Below are 15,633 nucleotides of genomic sequence, written 5' to 3' on the forward strand. Positions count from 1 at the left end.
TCAGACCACAGGAGATAAAGAGATCTAATTTTTAGCTTGGTATTAGGAAGTAATGTCTTGCCAATATTAGCCTTTTTTTTTTTTTTTCTGCAGGGATCCCCAAGATTGCCAGTTGTTTTCTCTTCCATTGCTAACACCTGCTTTGCTACTTAGCTTTCCTTCCTCTAGCAGCAAAAAAGGGAGCTTCTTGGAAGCTTATTTCCAGCTCTGCTACATATAAGTGATCGTGAACAAGTTAAATCCCCATACCCTATTTCCTTAATCTGCAAAGTAATACCTACTTTATATCATGAGATCGCTGAAATGTTAATAAGGTACCTGGTACACATTTATCTCCTACTCAAAGACTTCTCTTATTAATCACATATAGTCTTTCCTTCACTCTTTGCTCCTTATTCCTAGAGGCCTCTATCTAGTTTTCCTAACTGTGTAGTCCTGGCCCTTAGAACTGATCCATTTCTTTCTGATTTTTTCAATGCACATGTATATTTTATATTCAGTAGGCACACAATCACAATACTTAACCATACTATGTGCAGTGCATCTTGGTAGTTCCTATTTTGTATCATTAAAAAAATACTTATTGTGGCTGGATGTGGTGGCTCACACCTGTAATCCCATCACTTTCGGAGGCCAAGCACTTGAGCCCAGGAGTTCGAGGCTGCAGTAAGCTATGATTATGCCACCGCACTCCAGCCTGGGCAACAAAATGAGATTCCCTGTCTCTTTGAAAAAATTTAAAAATTAGCCAGGTGTAGTGATGCATGCCAGTAGTCCCAAGTACCCAGGAGGCTGAGGTGAGGGGACTGCTTGAGCCCAGGAGACTGAGGCAGCAGTGAGTTATAATTACGTCACTGAACTCCAGCTTGGGTGACAGTCTTAAAAATAAGACTGTCTTAAAAAGAAAGAAATAAATAAAAATTTATTGAGATCCATGAAACAGTTGCCATCTGCAATGTGAAAATGGTAACCAGAACCATAGTTACTAGTTCACTGTTAGGACTGATGATGCTGGTTATGACCCTGAGTGACGCTCAGCTTTTTATTTTTACTTTTTCCCACCTCAGCCTCCCAAGTAGCTGGGACCACAGGCGTGTGACACCATGCCCAGCTAACTTTTTTTACTTTTTGTAGAGCTGTGTTCTCCCTATGTTGCCCAGGCTGGTAATGAACTCTTGGGCTCAAGTGAACCTCCTGCCTTGGCCTCCCAAAGTGCTGGGATTACAGCAGGCATGAGACACCTCACCTGCACAAATAACCCAGAGCATTCCTGAAGTGCACAAGTAATTTTTAAGAGCATCAAGAGTCTATAATAGACTGTTATTTCAGTTATTTGTTATTTCAGTTGCCCAATTTTAGGATAATACATTCTGCCTTTCTTTACAATCATTTAAGAAGCTTATAGGAAATTTAACACTAAAGGATAAACAGGTTTGGGAGTAAACGATAAACAGGTTTGGGAGTCAGTTCCTCTACTTTTTTTTTTTTTTTTTTTTGAGACGGAGTCTCACTCTGTCACCCAGGCTGGAGTGCAGTGGCGGGATCTTGGCTCACTGTAAGCTCCGCCTCCCAGGTCCATGCCATTCTCCTGCCTCAGCCTCCTGAGAAGCTGGGACTACAGACACCCACCACCACACCTGGCTAATTTTTTTTTGTATTTTTAGTAGAGATGGGATTTCACCATGTTAGCCAGGATGGTCTCCATCTCCTGACCACATGATCCACCCCCCCCACCCCCCCCACCCCCCCAGCCTCGGCCTCCCAAAGTGCTGGAATTACAGGCATGAGCCACCGCACCCGGCCTCCTCTGACTACTTTTATACAAAATCTGGCAGTATTTCACTCACTTCAATTATCTAGCCCAAGGATGCACAGATTTTTACTGTTATGTTTTGACAGGAACAGTTTGCCAAAGACCTCATTTCTAAGAGCAGAGATACTGCACAGTACAAGTTGTCACTATGATGACCCACTACTGACTGTTCTGAGAGAACTGATCCAGACCATTATATAAACTAATCCATATAAAATGTTTGTATCATGAAGCAGGCAGTAAAAGTCATTGAACTGTTGCCTCTCTGAAAATGTTCAAGGGCTTCTGGCCATTAAAGATTACTGTAGACTAGAATTACTGACATATTAAGTGACAGGCATGTTTTGGTCAGCTAATAATTCACAGAACTGTCACATGGTTTCTGTTCTTCCCTTATAATAATTTTTACTGTATTGGGTAAAAAATAACAATAATTATTTTTACTGTGTTGTCTATTGGGTATTAAAATCCAGAACCTGGCAGGGCATGGTGACTTATGCCTGTAATCCCAGCACTCTGGGAGGCCAAGGCAGGTGGATCACCTGAAGTCGGGAGTTCGAGACCAGTCCGACCAACATGGAGAAACCCCGTCTCTACTAAAAATACAAAATTAGCTGGGCATGGTGGCACATGGCTGTAATCCCAGCTACTCAGGAGGCTGAGGCAGGAGAATCGCTTGAACCCAGGAGGCAGAGGTTGTGCTGAGCCAAGATTGTGCCATTGTACTCCAGCCTGGGCAACAAGAGCAAAACTCCATCTCAATCAATCAATCAACCAACCAAATCCAAAACATGGGCAACAAGAGCGAAACTCCGTCTCAATAAATAAATAAATAAATAAATAAATAAAATCCAGAACCTAGGCCAGGCATGGTGGCTCATGCCTGTAATCCCAGTATTTTGGGATGCTGAGGCAGGCAGACCACCTGAGGTCAGGAGTTTGAGACCAGCCTGGCCAACATGGTGAAATCCCGTTTCTACTAAAAATACAAAAATTAGCTCAGTCTGGTGGTGCGTGCCTGTGATCCCAGCTACTCAGGAGGCTGAGGCAGGAGAATTGCTTGAACCCAGGAGGCAGAGGATGCGGTGAACCGAGATCATGCCATTACACTCCAGCCTGGGCAACAAGAGTGACACTCGATCTCAAAAAAAAAAAAAAAAAAAAATTCTGGAAACTGAACCCAGGAACAACTGAAAGTTGAGCATATATTCTCAAATATGTCTTTAAAAAACAAACTAGCATTATTATATGAGGCAGCTTATAATGAAAAAATAGGGGGAAGGAGAGTGGGAAAAAAAAAAGAAAAAATAGTTTTGGAGTCAGACACATGCAAGTGTGAATTTGCCCAAGGTTCTTAATCTCCTTAAGCTTCATAAAATTGAGATAGCTATGATCATCTAATGCAGGTTATTATGAAGATTACTTTTTTTCCTAATACAGTTTATCCCCCCCTTAGCTGTGCTGAAAGTTATTCTAAGATTATCATGAATGTCTCTCAATCTGCAATAATCCAAGAATACAGGTAGTGAAAGCTTCATAAGTATGGAGCCCTCATGACTCCCGTCATTACAGTATTGCTGTTGAGAATACAGAGATGAAAAAGACAGGGGCTCCTTCCCTCAAGTACCACAGTCTTGTCAAGGAGAAATCCTGCTGAAGAAATATATCACAGAGTGATAAGAGAAAGCATGAATAAAGCACCGAAGAATCACCAAGGTAGTGCTACTTAATCAATATGAAAGGAGAGAAAATGACCCCAGATGGTCAGAATTTGAAGGAATATCAAGAAGGTAAGTGCATTACAGACAGAAGAATAAGCAAGATACAAAGGCACATGGCTGTAGAATAGTACTGCACTGTGCATTCACGGAACTTTTAAGACACACGGTATTAGCTGAACATTAAGTATAGTATTACGTGGGACGAGGGAGCAGGGAAGTAAATGCGTCAATGTACAATGATAAAGAGATTTACTTTATCCTGTATGGTTTTGTTTTTGTTTTGTGTTTGTTTGTTTTAAGATGGAATTTCGCTCATTGCCCAGGCTGGAGTGCAATGGCGCGATCTCGGCTCACTGCAACCTCTGCCTCCTGGGTTCAAGTGATTCTCCTGCCTCTGCCTCCTGAGTAACTGGGACTACAGGCACGTGCCACCATGCCCGGCTAATTTTTGTATTTTTAGTACAGACGGGGTTTCACCATGTTGGTCAGGCTAGTCTCCAACTCCTGATCTTGTGATCCGCCTGCCTTGGCCTCCCAAAGTGCTGGGATTAAAGGGGTGAGCCACAGTGCCATGCCTGTATCCTTTCTACCTTTGTTTATCCTCTCACCACTTTAATTTTGTTCCTTCCTTCTTCCCCACCATTCCTTCTTTAATTTAAAAAACTATATATTTAGTAAACAAATTTACTCTTCCCCCAATAATAAAGTATTTAATTCATATTCTAAAACAGCTGAAAAATTAAAACATTTCCCACTTGGGTGGTACAAGTGATCTGTCCTATGGGTCAGTAGTCCTCAACAGAAGGGAAAAAAAGGGAAAAGTTTCCCATTCCCATATTATATTCAAACTTTTATTTGGAAAGAATGCTAATATTGTATACAGTAACACAGTTAGGAAACGTAATACTTTTTTTACCCTCCTCCTGTTAGGTTAAATAAGTTTTTTTAGGTTATTACACTTTAATCCATTTGACAGAGTTAATATATGGAAGAATATTTAAAAACAACAAAAAAACAAAACTGTTACCTTTACTAAATGAGGTTTCACCAAGGTTACTACTGATGTATAGCGCTCCAACACAGGTGGAAATCCAATTTCTAATCGTGTTTTACAATATCCAGATCTCTTTGATATAACATCTGATTTTTTGCACCAAGGAACAAAATGCTTGTAATCCTCCATTCCCGATACTACATCATACATTTCCTGCATTGAATATCTTTAAAAAATAAAAATAAAAAGAAGTATTAACTCCATCCAGTTATATAATATACACATACTTCAAAGTGAATATGTATAAAACTTACTGTGTATGATAAATAAATCATTCAACACATATGTTGAACCACATTCTGGAATTAATGACTTCAAGCAGCACAGAAAATAAAAGGGTCTCTAAATAAATAATATATAGGGTATGGCAGAGATCACAATTTAGCATCTCACAAGTTGAATGTGATACAAAGAGGTAGTTTTTTTTGCTTTTTTTTGAGATGGAGTCTCAATCTGTTACCCAGGCTAGAGTGCAGTGGTATGATCTCCACTCACTGCAACCTCTACCTCCCAGGTTCCAGTGATTCTCCTGCCTCCCCTGAGTAGCTGGGACTACAGGCACGTACCACCACGGTCAGCTCATTTTTCGTATTTTTAATAGAGACGGGGTTTCACTGTGTTAGCCAGGATGGTCTCGATCTCCTGACCTGCTGATCCACCCTCCTCAGCCTCCCCAAGTGCTGGGATTACAGGCATGAGCCACCATGTCCAGCCTAAAGAGGTAGTTTTTAATTTTTAGTAGCCAGCATTTAAAAACTGAGAGTATGGCCAGGCGTGGTGGCTCATGCTTGTAATCCCAGCACTTTGGGAAGCTGAGGTGGGCAGATCACCTGAGGTCAGGAGTTTGAGACCAGCCTGGCCGACATGGTAAAACCCCATCTCTACTAAAAATACAAAAATCAGCCAGGTGTGGTGGCACATGCTTGTAATCCCAGCTACTCGGGAGGCTGAGACATGAGATTTGCTTAAACCCAGGAGACAGAGGTTGCAGTGAGCAAAGATCATGCCACAGTCTGGGCTACAGAGTGAGACTCTGTACACCACACCTCTCTCTCTCTCTCTGGCTACAGGTCCCTGGGCTATAGAGTGAGACACTGTACACCTCTCTCTCTCTGAGACCCTGTACACCTCTCCATCTCTCTCTCTCTCTCTCTCTCTCACACACACACACACACACACACACACACACAGAGTAAAGCAAACTAAATCACTATTTTTGTAGTTGCCGTTTCTCTTTTTAACAGGTAACACCTGTGGCAATGATGTCCGTCCAAAGATTTGCACTTCTTTTACGTGGTGCTGTTGCTAGGAAGTACCTGCCCATCAGAAGCAACAATTCCCAGTCCTCATTCCCACTGCATTTAGATGGGGTCACAATTAGCTGTTGCCAGTAATATCTGGGGGGAGGTGTTGTGCGTCACCTCCAGACCAATGTGATTAACACTATGAAGACTAAGTAATTACAGAGGTCAAAAGTTGGATGTAGCCTAGGTTTCTGAGTCACTACTTGGACTAGAGTAGACGACACACCCATTTGAACTCTAGATGAGAAAAAAATGAACTCTTGGGTATTATCTATATGGCTGTTAGCATTACCTTAACTAATACAGAGACTAGCTAGTAATAAAGGTAAACTTAGTGAACAATGCTGTTAAGTCTTTTACTACAGAAAAATAGGGAGAACAAAAGCAAATGAGTAAAATTAACAAAATGCACTTTCACAAAGCTTCATGGCCAGTTAGGAGGAATTAAGAGCCATTTGTAGAAATTCCCCTATGGAGGGATGGTATATTACCGGTTTAGCAGAACTGTAGTGTCTTTAACGTCTGCTCTATTTACGCCTATATTGGGGCCACACCTGGCCCATCACCTGTTTTTGTAAATAAAATGTTACTGGAATGTGGCCGCCCCCATTTATTTACATATTATCTGTCTGCCTTTGGACTACAATGAAGGAGTTGAGCAGTCCCTACGGCCCACAAAACTTAACACAGTTACTATCTGCCCCTTTACAGAAAATGTTTACCAAAGGTTCTAGATGAGGAGCCTTGGTATGTATGTACTTATCTATGCACATCTATATATGAAGCTATGTAAACATATGGCCCAATGTATGAGTAATGTTGCTAATATAGAAAAGAACAATGTACAAAAAATGTAGGTCATAATTTTCTTTACATGTCAAAGATTTAAGTCTATACTCAAGACTTACCATATAATTATATTCATTCAACAAATATTTATAAAATAGCAAGGGCTATGAAAAAGGCCAACCTAGGTCAGGAGCGGTGGCTCATGTCTGTAATCCCAGCACTTTGGGAGGCCACACGCGGATCACGCGGTCAGGAGGTCGAGACCAGCCTGGCCAACATAGTTAAACCCCGTCTCTACTAAAAATACAAAAACAGCTGGGCATGGTGGCATGTGCCTGCGACTTGGGAGGCTGAGGCAGGAGAATCGCTTGAACCCGGGAGGCGGAGGTTGCAGTGACCCAAGATTGCGCCACTGCACTCAAGTGTGAGACTCCATCTCAAAAGAAAAAAAAGAAAAAAGCCAACCTAGAAAAAAGAGCTTAGTCTGTAAGAAGATAATCCAGAAAGAGGCACGATACCCCACAGAAAATTGTGAACATGCTCTTTTAGTTAGAATTCTTGTTATATACAAACCCTAAAATTCTTCTCTCTGAATATTCTTTCCTTTTGTTTATTAATGGTGTAGTGATTCTGAAGAAAGTTCGTACACATATCTCCTTAGACAAAACTGAGGTATGTAGTGGAAGAGTTCTGCTCATCAGTATGCCACAGGAAGCTAAATATCTGAAAAAACAAAAATCACCTGATTTAGAGTGACAGTAAAAATTAAGAGGAAGCACAAATTATAGAGATTATAAAGTAATTATCACACTTCGGAAGGCTTTGCAACTTCAGAATGTTCCTGAAAAAATACACACACACACAAAAAGAAAAAGTACAGCTTCTTAAACACTGTTAAAAAACTAAAAATAATTGCTTAGTTAGGTTAGAAGCTTCTGGCATAAAACGTATCTCTCCCAGAAAGTTGGCTTTCACTCTGTAGTCATGTGTTACAACTTATTCTTGCCATAAGCTTTGCTAGATACCCAAATCTATTTTCCAATTTGTGTTGTCTACCTACGTTGTTTTCCCAGCTGGATCCACAGGTGTTTTTAATTCTTGATCCACTCCAATGAGACTTAAAATTAGGTCTCAAATCTCTTGGCAGAGATCTGGTGGTCCTGTCAGTACTGATGCCAAGCATGGTGGCTCAAACCTGTAATTCCACTGCTTTGGGAGGCAGATGCATGAGAATCCCTTGAGGCCAGGAGTTTGTGACCAGCCTGGGCAACATGGTGACCCTGTCTCTACAAAAAAAACCTTAAAAATTAGCCAGCTATGGTGGCATGTGCCTGTAGTTCCCGTTACTCAGGAACCTGAGGCAGCAGGATCGCTTGAATACAGCAGTTTGAGGTTGCAATGAGCTATGAATACACCACAGCACGGCAGCCTGGTGACGGGGTGAGACTCTGTCTCAACAAAAGCAAAAACAAAGCAAATAAAAACCAACTGTTGCTGTGTTCTCCTTTACCTCGCAGTCTCCATTTCAATGCATATATGTAAAAATATGTCTAGTTAACTAGAAAGTTATTGTTTGAGATACTTCTATATCCAAATGTTTGATATATGCTTGTTCACCTAAATATTTTCAACTTTCCTTAATAAGATTATTACGGAACTGGCTGGGGGAGGTGGTTGATGCCTGTAATCCCAGCACTTTGGGAGGCTGAGGCGGGTGGATCACGAGGTCAGGAGTTCAAGACCAGCCTGGCTAACATGGTGAAATGCCGTCTCTACTAAAAATACAAAAAATTAGCTGAATGTGGTGGTAGGTGCCTGTAGTCCCAGTTACTCGGGAGGCTGAGGCAGAATTGCCTGAGCCTGGGAGGCAGAGGTTGCAGTGAGCCAAAATTGTGCCACCACACTCCAGCCTGGGAGACAGAGCGAGACCCCATCTCAAAAAATAAAAAATAAAAAAAAGATAAGAGAAAAGATTATTACATAACTATTTGACGCTAATAGTCATTGCTGGCCAGGATAATTCAATTTAAATTATCCACATATTTACTGAGCCCCTATTCTAAGTTAAGACTGTGCTAGGTACTAAGGATATAATGGTGAATAGAACAAACATAAGCCTTATGAATATTATATTCTAGGTGAAGATTGACTCAAAAAAGTGCTGAAAAAGAAATGGGGGGAGGGGGGAGGTGTAATTAGGACCTCCTTTAGACAGGGTGACCTACGAGTCCCTTAAAAGATTTCAGTTGAGGCCGGGCGCAGTGGCTCAAGCCTGTAATCCCAGCACTTTGGGAGGCCGAGGCGGGCGGATCACGAGGTCAGGAGATCGAGACCATCCTGGCTAACACGGTGAAACCCGGTCTCTACTAAAAAAAAATACAAAAAACTAGCCGGGCGAGGTGGCGGGCGCCTGTAGTCCCAGCTACTCTGGAGGCTGAGGCAGGAGAATGGCGTAAACCCGGGAGGCGGAGCTTGCAGTGAGCTGAGATCTGGCCACTGCACTCCAGCCTGAGTGGCAGAGCGAGACTCTGTCTCAAAAAAAAAAAGATTTCAGTTGAGACATAGGGGATAAGGAGTTAGCCATGCAAAGAGAGAAAAGATGTACATACATGATAACTGTGTGTGTGTATATGTATATACCAATACACATAGGCATTAGCAGCATTTAATGCCTCATTCCATTTATTTATATATATGAATACATACACATATATACATACATATATATGTAAATGAAGTGGATCGCACCACTGCACTCCAGCCTGGGCGACAGCTACTCTCTGTCTCAAAAAAAGAAAAAGAAAAAGAAAATACGACCCCAGGACGGACGCAGTGGCTCACGCCTATAATCTCAGCACTTTGGGAGCCGAGGCAGGTGGATCACGAGGTCAGGAGATCGAGACCACGGTGAAATCCCGTTTCTACTAAAAAAACACAAAAAATTAGCTCTGCCCGGTGGGGGGTGCCTGTAGTCTCAGCTACTTGGGAGGCTGAGGCAGGAGAATTGCGTGAACCCGGGCGGCGGAGCTTGCAGTGAGCCAAGATCGTGCCACTGCACTCCAGCCTGGGGAACAGAGTGAGACTCCGTCTCAAAAAAAAAGAAAATATGACCCCAAAGTATAAAACAAAACCTCAACTACAGGGAGACAAATTTGGGCTCTATAATACAATAAAGCACTTTAGAGCTGTTTATAAAAATTGAACAGGCTTATTACAGAGAAAATGAAATAGAGGTCAATGAATGTGCTTAAGCTAAATACTACATGACTATCTGTTACAATGTAATGGAGGTTGGGTGCTGGGGGCTCACGCCTGTAGTTTCAGCACTTTGGGAGGCCAAGGCAGGTGGATCAACGGAAGTCAGGAGCTCGAGACCAGCCTGGCCAACATGGTGAAACCCTGCCTCTACTAAAAATACAAAAATTAGCCGGGCATGGTGGCATGTGCCTGTAATCCTAGCTACTCAGGAGGCTGAGGCAGGGGAAATGCTTGACCCTGGGACGCGAAGGCTGCAGTGAGCCGAGACGGCGCCATTGCACTACAGTCTGGGCAACAGAGCAAGACTCCCTGTCTCAAAAAAAAAAAAAAACAACAGTGTAATGGAAAAGAAACATAAACTGTATATGGGTGAACTTATTAGGACCTTTTAAGATTCTAAGATTCTTATATATTCAGCTCTAAATAACACTTTATGAATGAAAATATAAAAAAGCAAGATGGCTTTGTGAATTCTAAATTTTCTGGGACACCACAAGTAGTAGTTGATTTTCTTTTTTTTTTTTTTTTTTTTTTTTTTTTTTTTGAGGCAGAGTCTCGCTCTGTCGCCCGGACTGGAGTGCAGTGGCCGGATCTCAGCTCACTGCAAGCTCTGCCTCCCGGGTTTACACCATTCTCCTGCCTCAGCCTCCCGAGTAGCTGGGACTACAGGCGCCTGCCACCTCGCCCGGCTAGTTTTTGTATTTTTAGTAGAGACGGGGTTTCACTGTGTTAGCCAGGATGGTCTCGATCTCCTGACCTCGTGATCCGCCCGCCTCGGCCTCCCAAAGTGCTGGGATTACAGGCTTGAGCCACCGCGCCCGGCCGTAGTTGATTTTCTAATAGTGGTAAGGGCATAATTCTATGTTTCGATACATACAATGTATAGTGATCAATCAGGGTAATTAACACATCCATCATCTCAAACATTCATCATTTATTTGCATTAGGAACATTCAATATCCTCCTTTTACCTATTTGAAACTATATATTATTGCTAAGTATAGTCATCCTACAGTGGTATAAAAGACGGGTCCCCAACACCCAGGCCATGGACTGGTACCTGTCCGTAGCCTGTTAGGAACCAGGCTGCACAGCAGGAGGTGAGTATTACCGCCCGAGTTCCACCTCCTGTCAGATCAGCAGTGGCATCAGATTCTCATAGGAGCAGGAACTCTATGGTGAACTGCACATGTGAGGAATCTACGTTGTTTGCTCCTTATGAGAATCTAACTAATGCCTGATGATCTGAGGTGAAACACTTTTATCCCGAAACCATCCCCCACCACCAACCTCATTTGTGGAGAAACTGTGTTCCACAAAACTGGTTTCTGGTGCCAAAAAGGTTGGGAACCGCGGGTATAGACCACTAGAAATGTATTCCTCCTAGCTAGCGTTAATTTTGTATCCTTTAACAAATCTCTCCCTATCCCTTCCTTTCTCCCAGCTTTCCCAATCTTTAGTATCCTCTGTTCTTTTTACTTCCATGAGATCAACTTTTTTTTTTTTGAGATGGAGTCCCGCTCTGTCGCCAGGCTGGAGTGCAGTGGTGCTATCTCGGCTCACCACAACCTCTGCCTTCCGGTTCAAGCGATTCTCAGGCCTCAACCTCCCAAGTAGCTACCACTACAGGCGCCTGCCACCACACCCAGCTAATTTTTGTATTTTTAGCAGAGACGGGGTTTCACCATGTTGGCCAGGATGGTCTCGATCTCTTCACCTTGTGATCTGCCCGCCTTGGCCTCCCAAAGTGCTGCGATTACAGCCATGAGCTACCGTGCCTGTCTGAGATCAAGTTCTTTTAGCTTCCACATATGAGAGAGAACTTGTCATGTGTAACTTTCTGTTCCTGGCTTATTTCACTTAACATAATGTTCTCCAAGTCCATCCACGTTGCTGCAAATGACAGGATTTCATTCTCTTTTTATGGCTGAATAGTATTCCCGTCATGTATTAATATATACACTGCATTTTCTTTATCCATTCTTCTGTTTTGTTGTTGTTGCTGTGTTTGAGTCAGGGTCCCACTCCATCACCCAGGCTGGAGTGCAGTGGCACAGTCACGACACACCTCAGCCACCACTTGGGCTCAAGCAATTCTCCCACCTCAGGTCCCAATTACCTGGGACCACAGGCATGCGCTACCAAGCCCTGCCAATTTTTTACTTATTTGTAGAAAAGAGGTCTCACTATGTTGTCCAGGCTAGTCTCAAACTCCTGATATCATGTGATCCTCCTGCCTCAGCCTCCCAAAGTGTTGGGATTACAGGCATGAGCCACTGTGTCCGACCTTGTTTGTTTTTTGAGACAGGGTCTGGCTCTGTTGCCCAGTAATGAGTGCAGTGGCCCAAACAAGGCTTACTGCAGCCTCAACCTCCTGGGTTCAAGTGATGCTCCCATCTCAGCCTCCTGAGCAGCTGGAACCACAAGCTTGCACCACACAGCCAGCTAATTTTTCTGTATATATGTATGTGTATACACACACACACTTTTTTTTCCTCTTTTTTTTTGGTAGAGACAAGGTTTTGCCATGTTGTCCAGGCTGGTTTCATGAGCTCAGGCAATCTTCCTGCCTCAGCCTGCCAAAGTGTTGGAATTACAGGCGTGAGCCACTGCGCCCAGTCCCATTCATCTGTTGTTGGACACCTGCGTTGATTCCGTATCTTGGCTATTGTGAATAGTGCTGAAACCTTTACTTGAAAAGATGAGATCTTTGCTTCTAAAGAGGTGAACTGGGTACCTGGTTGACTTTTTACTATATATAAAGGTTCATCTGTTTAGTGGGAGTCAATACATGAACCTTTCTACCAGGTTCATGTATTGCCTCCCAGCCTACCCAAAAAAATACCCTTACACAATCTGATTACAATCCTAAAGAAAACACCTGTGTTTAAAGCAAACTAACAGGACATTTTCTGATCAATTTGCATGCTATAGTTACAGTGCCCTGGACAGCACATCTATTTTCATGCACTTCCAGGAATACTATGTCTTAAACTACGATATGAGGAGACACACATTCATATATACAGTTAAGTCATGAAATGAATACTGGACCACTGGACCACATGGAAAACAGCTTTTTTGTCACTCGTCTTCCAGTACTACTCTCTCAAATACTTAAGTATAATAAAGGTCAGAATCTGATGACTAACACTGGAAATGAACTCAAACTGCCACCCTCATTATCATAAACAGTATTTATCTTGGAACTGAAGCCTCAATTTGATCACCAAAGCAACTGTATTGTTCTCAAAAGCAAATGTTGTTTATTTGCAAGACAACATTTTATAACAGTAATACAAACAGATCTGAAGTATGACAGGGTTATTCTGCTTGAAATTACTTTTTGAAGTTACTTTCTAAAGCATGAGTAATTTTATGATTTTATTTGTCTCATCCAACATTTGTCTAAAGGGATTTGGATTTGGTAAGGTTGTTGGTGTTTTAAAAAATTCTTAATTGAATCTTTTTTAAAAAAAATTATTTCCTCGTTTCCCGTAGGGTTGGATCTTAATTTAATCTAAATGTCCTGGGGCTCAACTAGATTTGTGTTTTCTCTCCCCACCTCGTACTTTGTACACCTGAATTCATTTTAAACACACTAACTTTAATTTTCAAGAACATTACAATGTTATTAATAAAAGGAAACTAAGTCGTATAAGTATGGTATCCATGTTCTGACCTCCATCTCCACCCCCACCTACCAAAAAACTGAACCAACGAGGGAAATCGAAAGCAGACTACGGTTCAAGGTTACAGGACCTGTAAGTTACAGCAGAGTGAAAAAATTCAGGTCCCTTATGTTGGCTATATTTAGTTTTGTAAACACTAAATGGCGAGGGCAAAGCACTCTTTCAGAAATTGGGAAAACACATCTGACCATCCGGCAGGTAGAAGGAATCGGAGAAGGCAGCTCCCACCAAACCGCAAGCCACCGTACAACCAGCAGCCGGCAACCCTTCCGCGCAAAGCTAACACTTTCCAACAGCAGTAGCAACAGGCCATAGGGGAGGAGACCGGAAGAGCCCCAAGGCACCAATGGCCAAATTGCTTCCAAAGTCGCTTCGCCGATGATTTCACCGCCTCTCAAGAGCGAAACGAGGCACGAACACAGCCTTGGGCCCGGGGGATGCGCGCCGCTCTTGAGTCCCTCAGATGCCAAACGCAAAAGAGCTTTCTCCTCTAAAAACAAGGAAATGCACCGAGTCCGGCTCTGCCTCACCCCCAAATCCTTCCGGTCCTCCAACTTGGCACCCAAAATGTAAAACTACTCTCGTCGCAGAGCCCCCGCTGTTGATTACCTGCCATTCCGCACGGGCGCTTGCGCCCGAGCGGGGGCGCAGGCCGCTGTCGCCGACTTCGGAAGGCATCCCGAGAACACCCTTCTCAACGCCGTGCGACCAGTCCGAGCTGCCATGATAGACGCTCCGAAGCCGGTCGTCACCTCCCAGACCAGCCTTGCAGCACCGCCCTCCTCTATTCGGGCCGGCAGCCCGGCTCCGGTCCCTCCCAGCCAATCGGCTGGTCCCCTGCCGCAGCCTGACACGCCCCTTCTTCGCTTCCGGGTTGCACGTCGCTGACACACGCTCACTCTACGTAGGGCTGACTGTAAACGTTCCCGTCAGCCTGTCGGCCAATCGGAGGAAATGCAAGCCGGCCAGGACACACCTCTCTCCCCGGACCGACCAATCGCTTTTCCCGCGAGCTCGCACAATTTGCATAATACTCAGTGACTGCTCAGTCCACGCCCCGCGCAGGAATTTTCCTGGATTAACCAACCGCCTTGGTTCTTCTGAGGTCCGGTTCCGGTCGGGAGGCCAGTGACTTCAGCCCCTCCTGGGGTTGCGGGAAGCCCCAGGGTTAGGGTGTTAATTATGTAACTGTCCAAACCCGTGAGCGCGGAGCCAAACAGGCCATCGCTCCTGGCTGCGAAGTCTGGCCGTTCCCGTCCTGCTTGTTAATGATTGTGTAATACAATGCCTGCTTTGCCTACCTCACGGGGTAATTATGAAGGCAACATAAGGTCCTGTCATTAGGAAAGAGCCTCAGTTATCCAGCAGCAGTTCCATCTGCCTTCTTCCTGCGTGGCCCAAATTTTAATTGGTGTTCTTGTATGGCTTAGGTTTCCCTTATACCATACTAATCAGACGACTTCGCTTTCATTTACTTGTTTCGGTGATCAGTCGTCAAGTCCAGACTTCTTGTTCCCTCAGTTCTCAGGTCTTAAGGTTTGTACGCCAATACTTTTCCTGCAAACTGTAAAGTGAGGATAGCAATACTACCTATTTAACATAGTTTGGGAACAGTAAATGAGATTGTTGATTAAATGTAGTCAGATATTTGTGTGGCACCTACTAGCTACTGGAGAAGTGAGCAAAAAGTCTTCACTGTCACAGAGCTTACATCCTAGTGGCGGAAAGAAACCAATTAGTTGATAGTACAATGGCAGCTTGTTATATGTCCTGTAGACTAAACAGTAAACCAGGGTAAGGAGATGAAAAGGGAGGAATATGGTAGGGTGCTGTTTTATATAGGGTAGTTAAGAGGGGCTCTGAGAGGATGACACTGAACAAAAGCCTAAAATGAAGTGAGGAAGTGAACTCTGATTACTTGGGAGAAAATGACTTTCAGGTGTATGGAACAGCAAGCGCAGAGGCCCCAGGCAGGAACAATCTTGGCATGCTTGAGGAAGAG

The 15,633-nt window shown here is 43.5% G+C and overlaps 1 protein-coding gene across 1 annotated transcript in view; it reads right to left on the reverse strand.

The window, feature by feature from the left end:
* COQ10B (coenzyme Q10B) overlaps positions 1–14,489 on the reverse strand; it is a 30,603-nt gene extending 16,114 nt beyond the window's left edge. The window contains exons 1-3 of the mRNA XM_033230767.1: positions 14,241–14,489; positions 7,255–7,404; positions 4,562–4,754 (exon numbers count right to left, since the gene is read on the reverse strand). Coding sequence (XP_033086658.1) covers positions 4,562–4,754; positions 7,255–7,404; positions 14,241–14,356 — 459 coding nt within the window. The 5' untranslated portion in view covers positions 14,357–14,489. The remainder of the gene's footprint in view (positions 1–4,561; positions 4,755–7,254; positions 7,405–14,240) is intronic.
* Between the last annotated feature and the right edge of the window lie 1,144 nt (positions 14,490–15,633).

The sequence above is a fragment of the Trachypithecus francoisi genome, unplaced genomic scaffold (assembly GCF_009764315.1).
Source record: "Trachypithecus francoisi isolate TF-2019V2 unplaced genomic scaffold, Tfra_2.0 Lachesis_group13, whole genome shotgun sequence".
Taxonomy (NCBI): Eukaryota; Metazoa; Chordata; class Mammalia; order Primates; family Cercopithecidae; genus Trachypithecus; species Trachypithecus francoisi.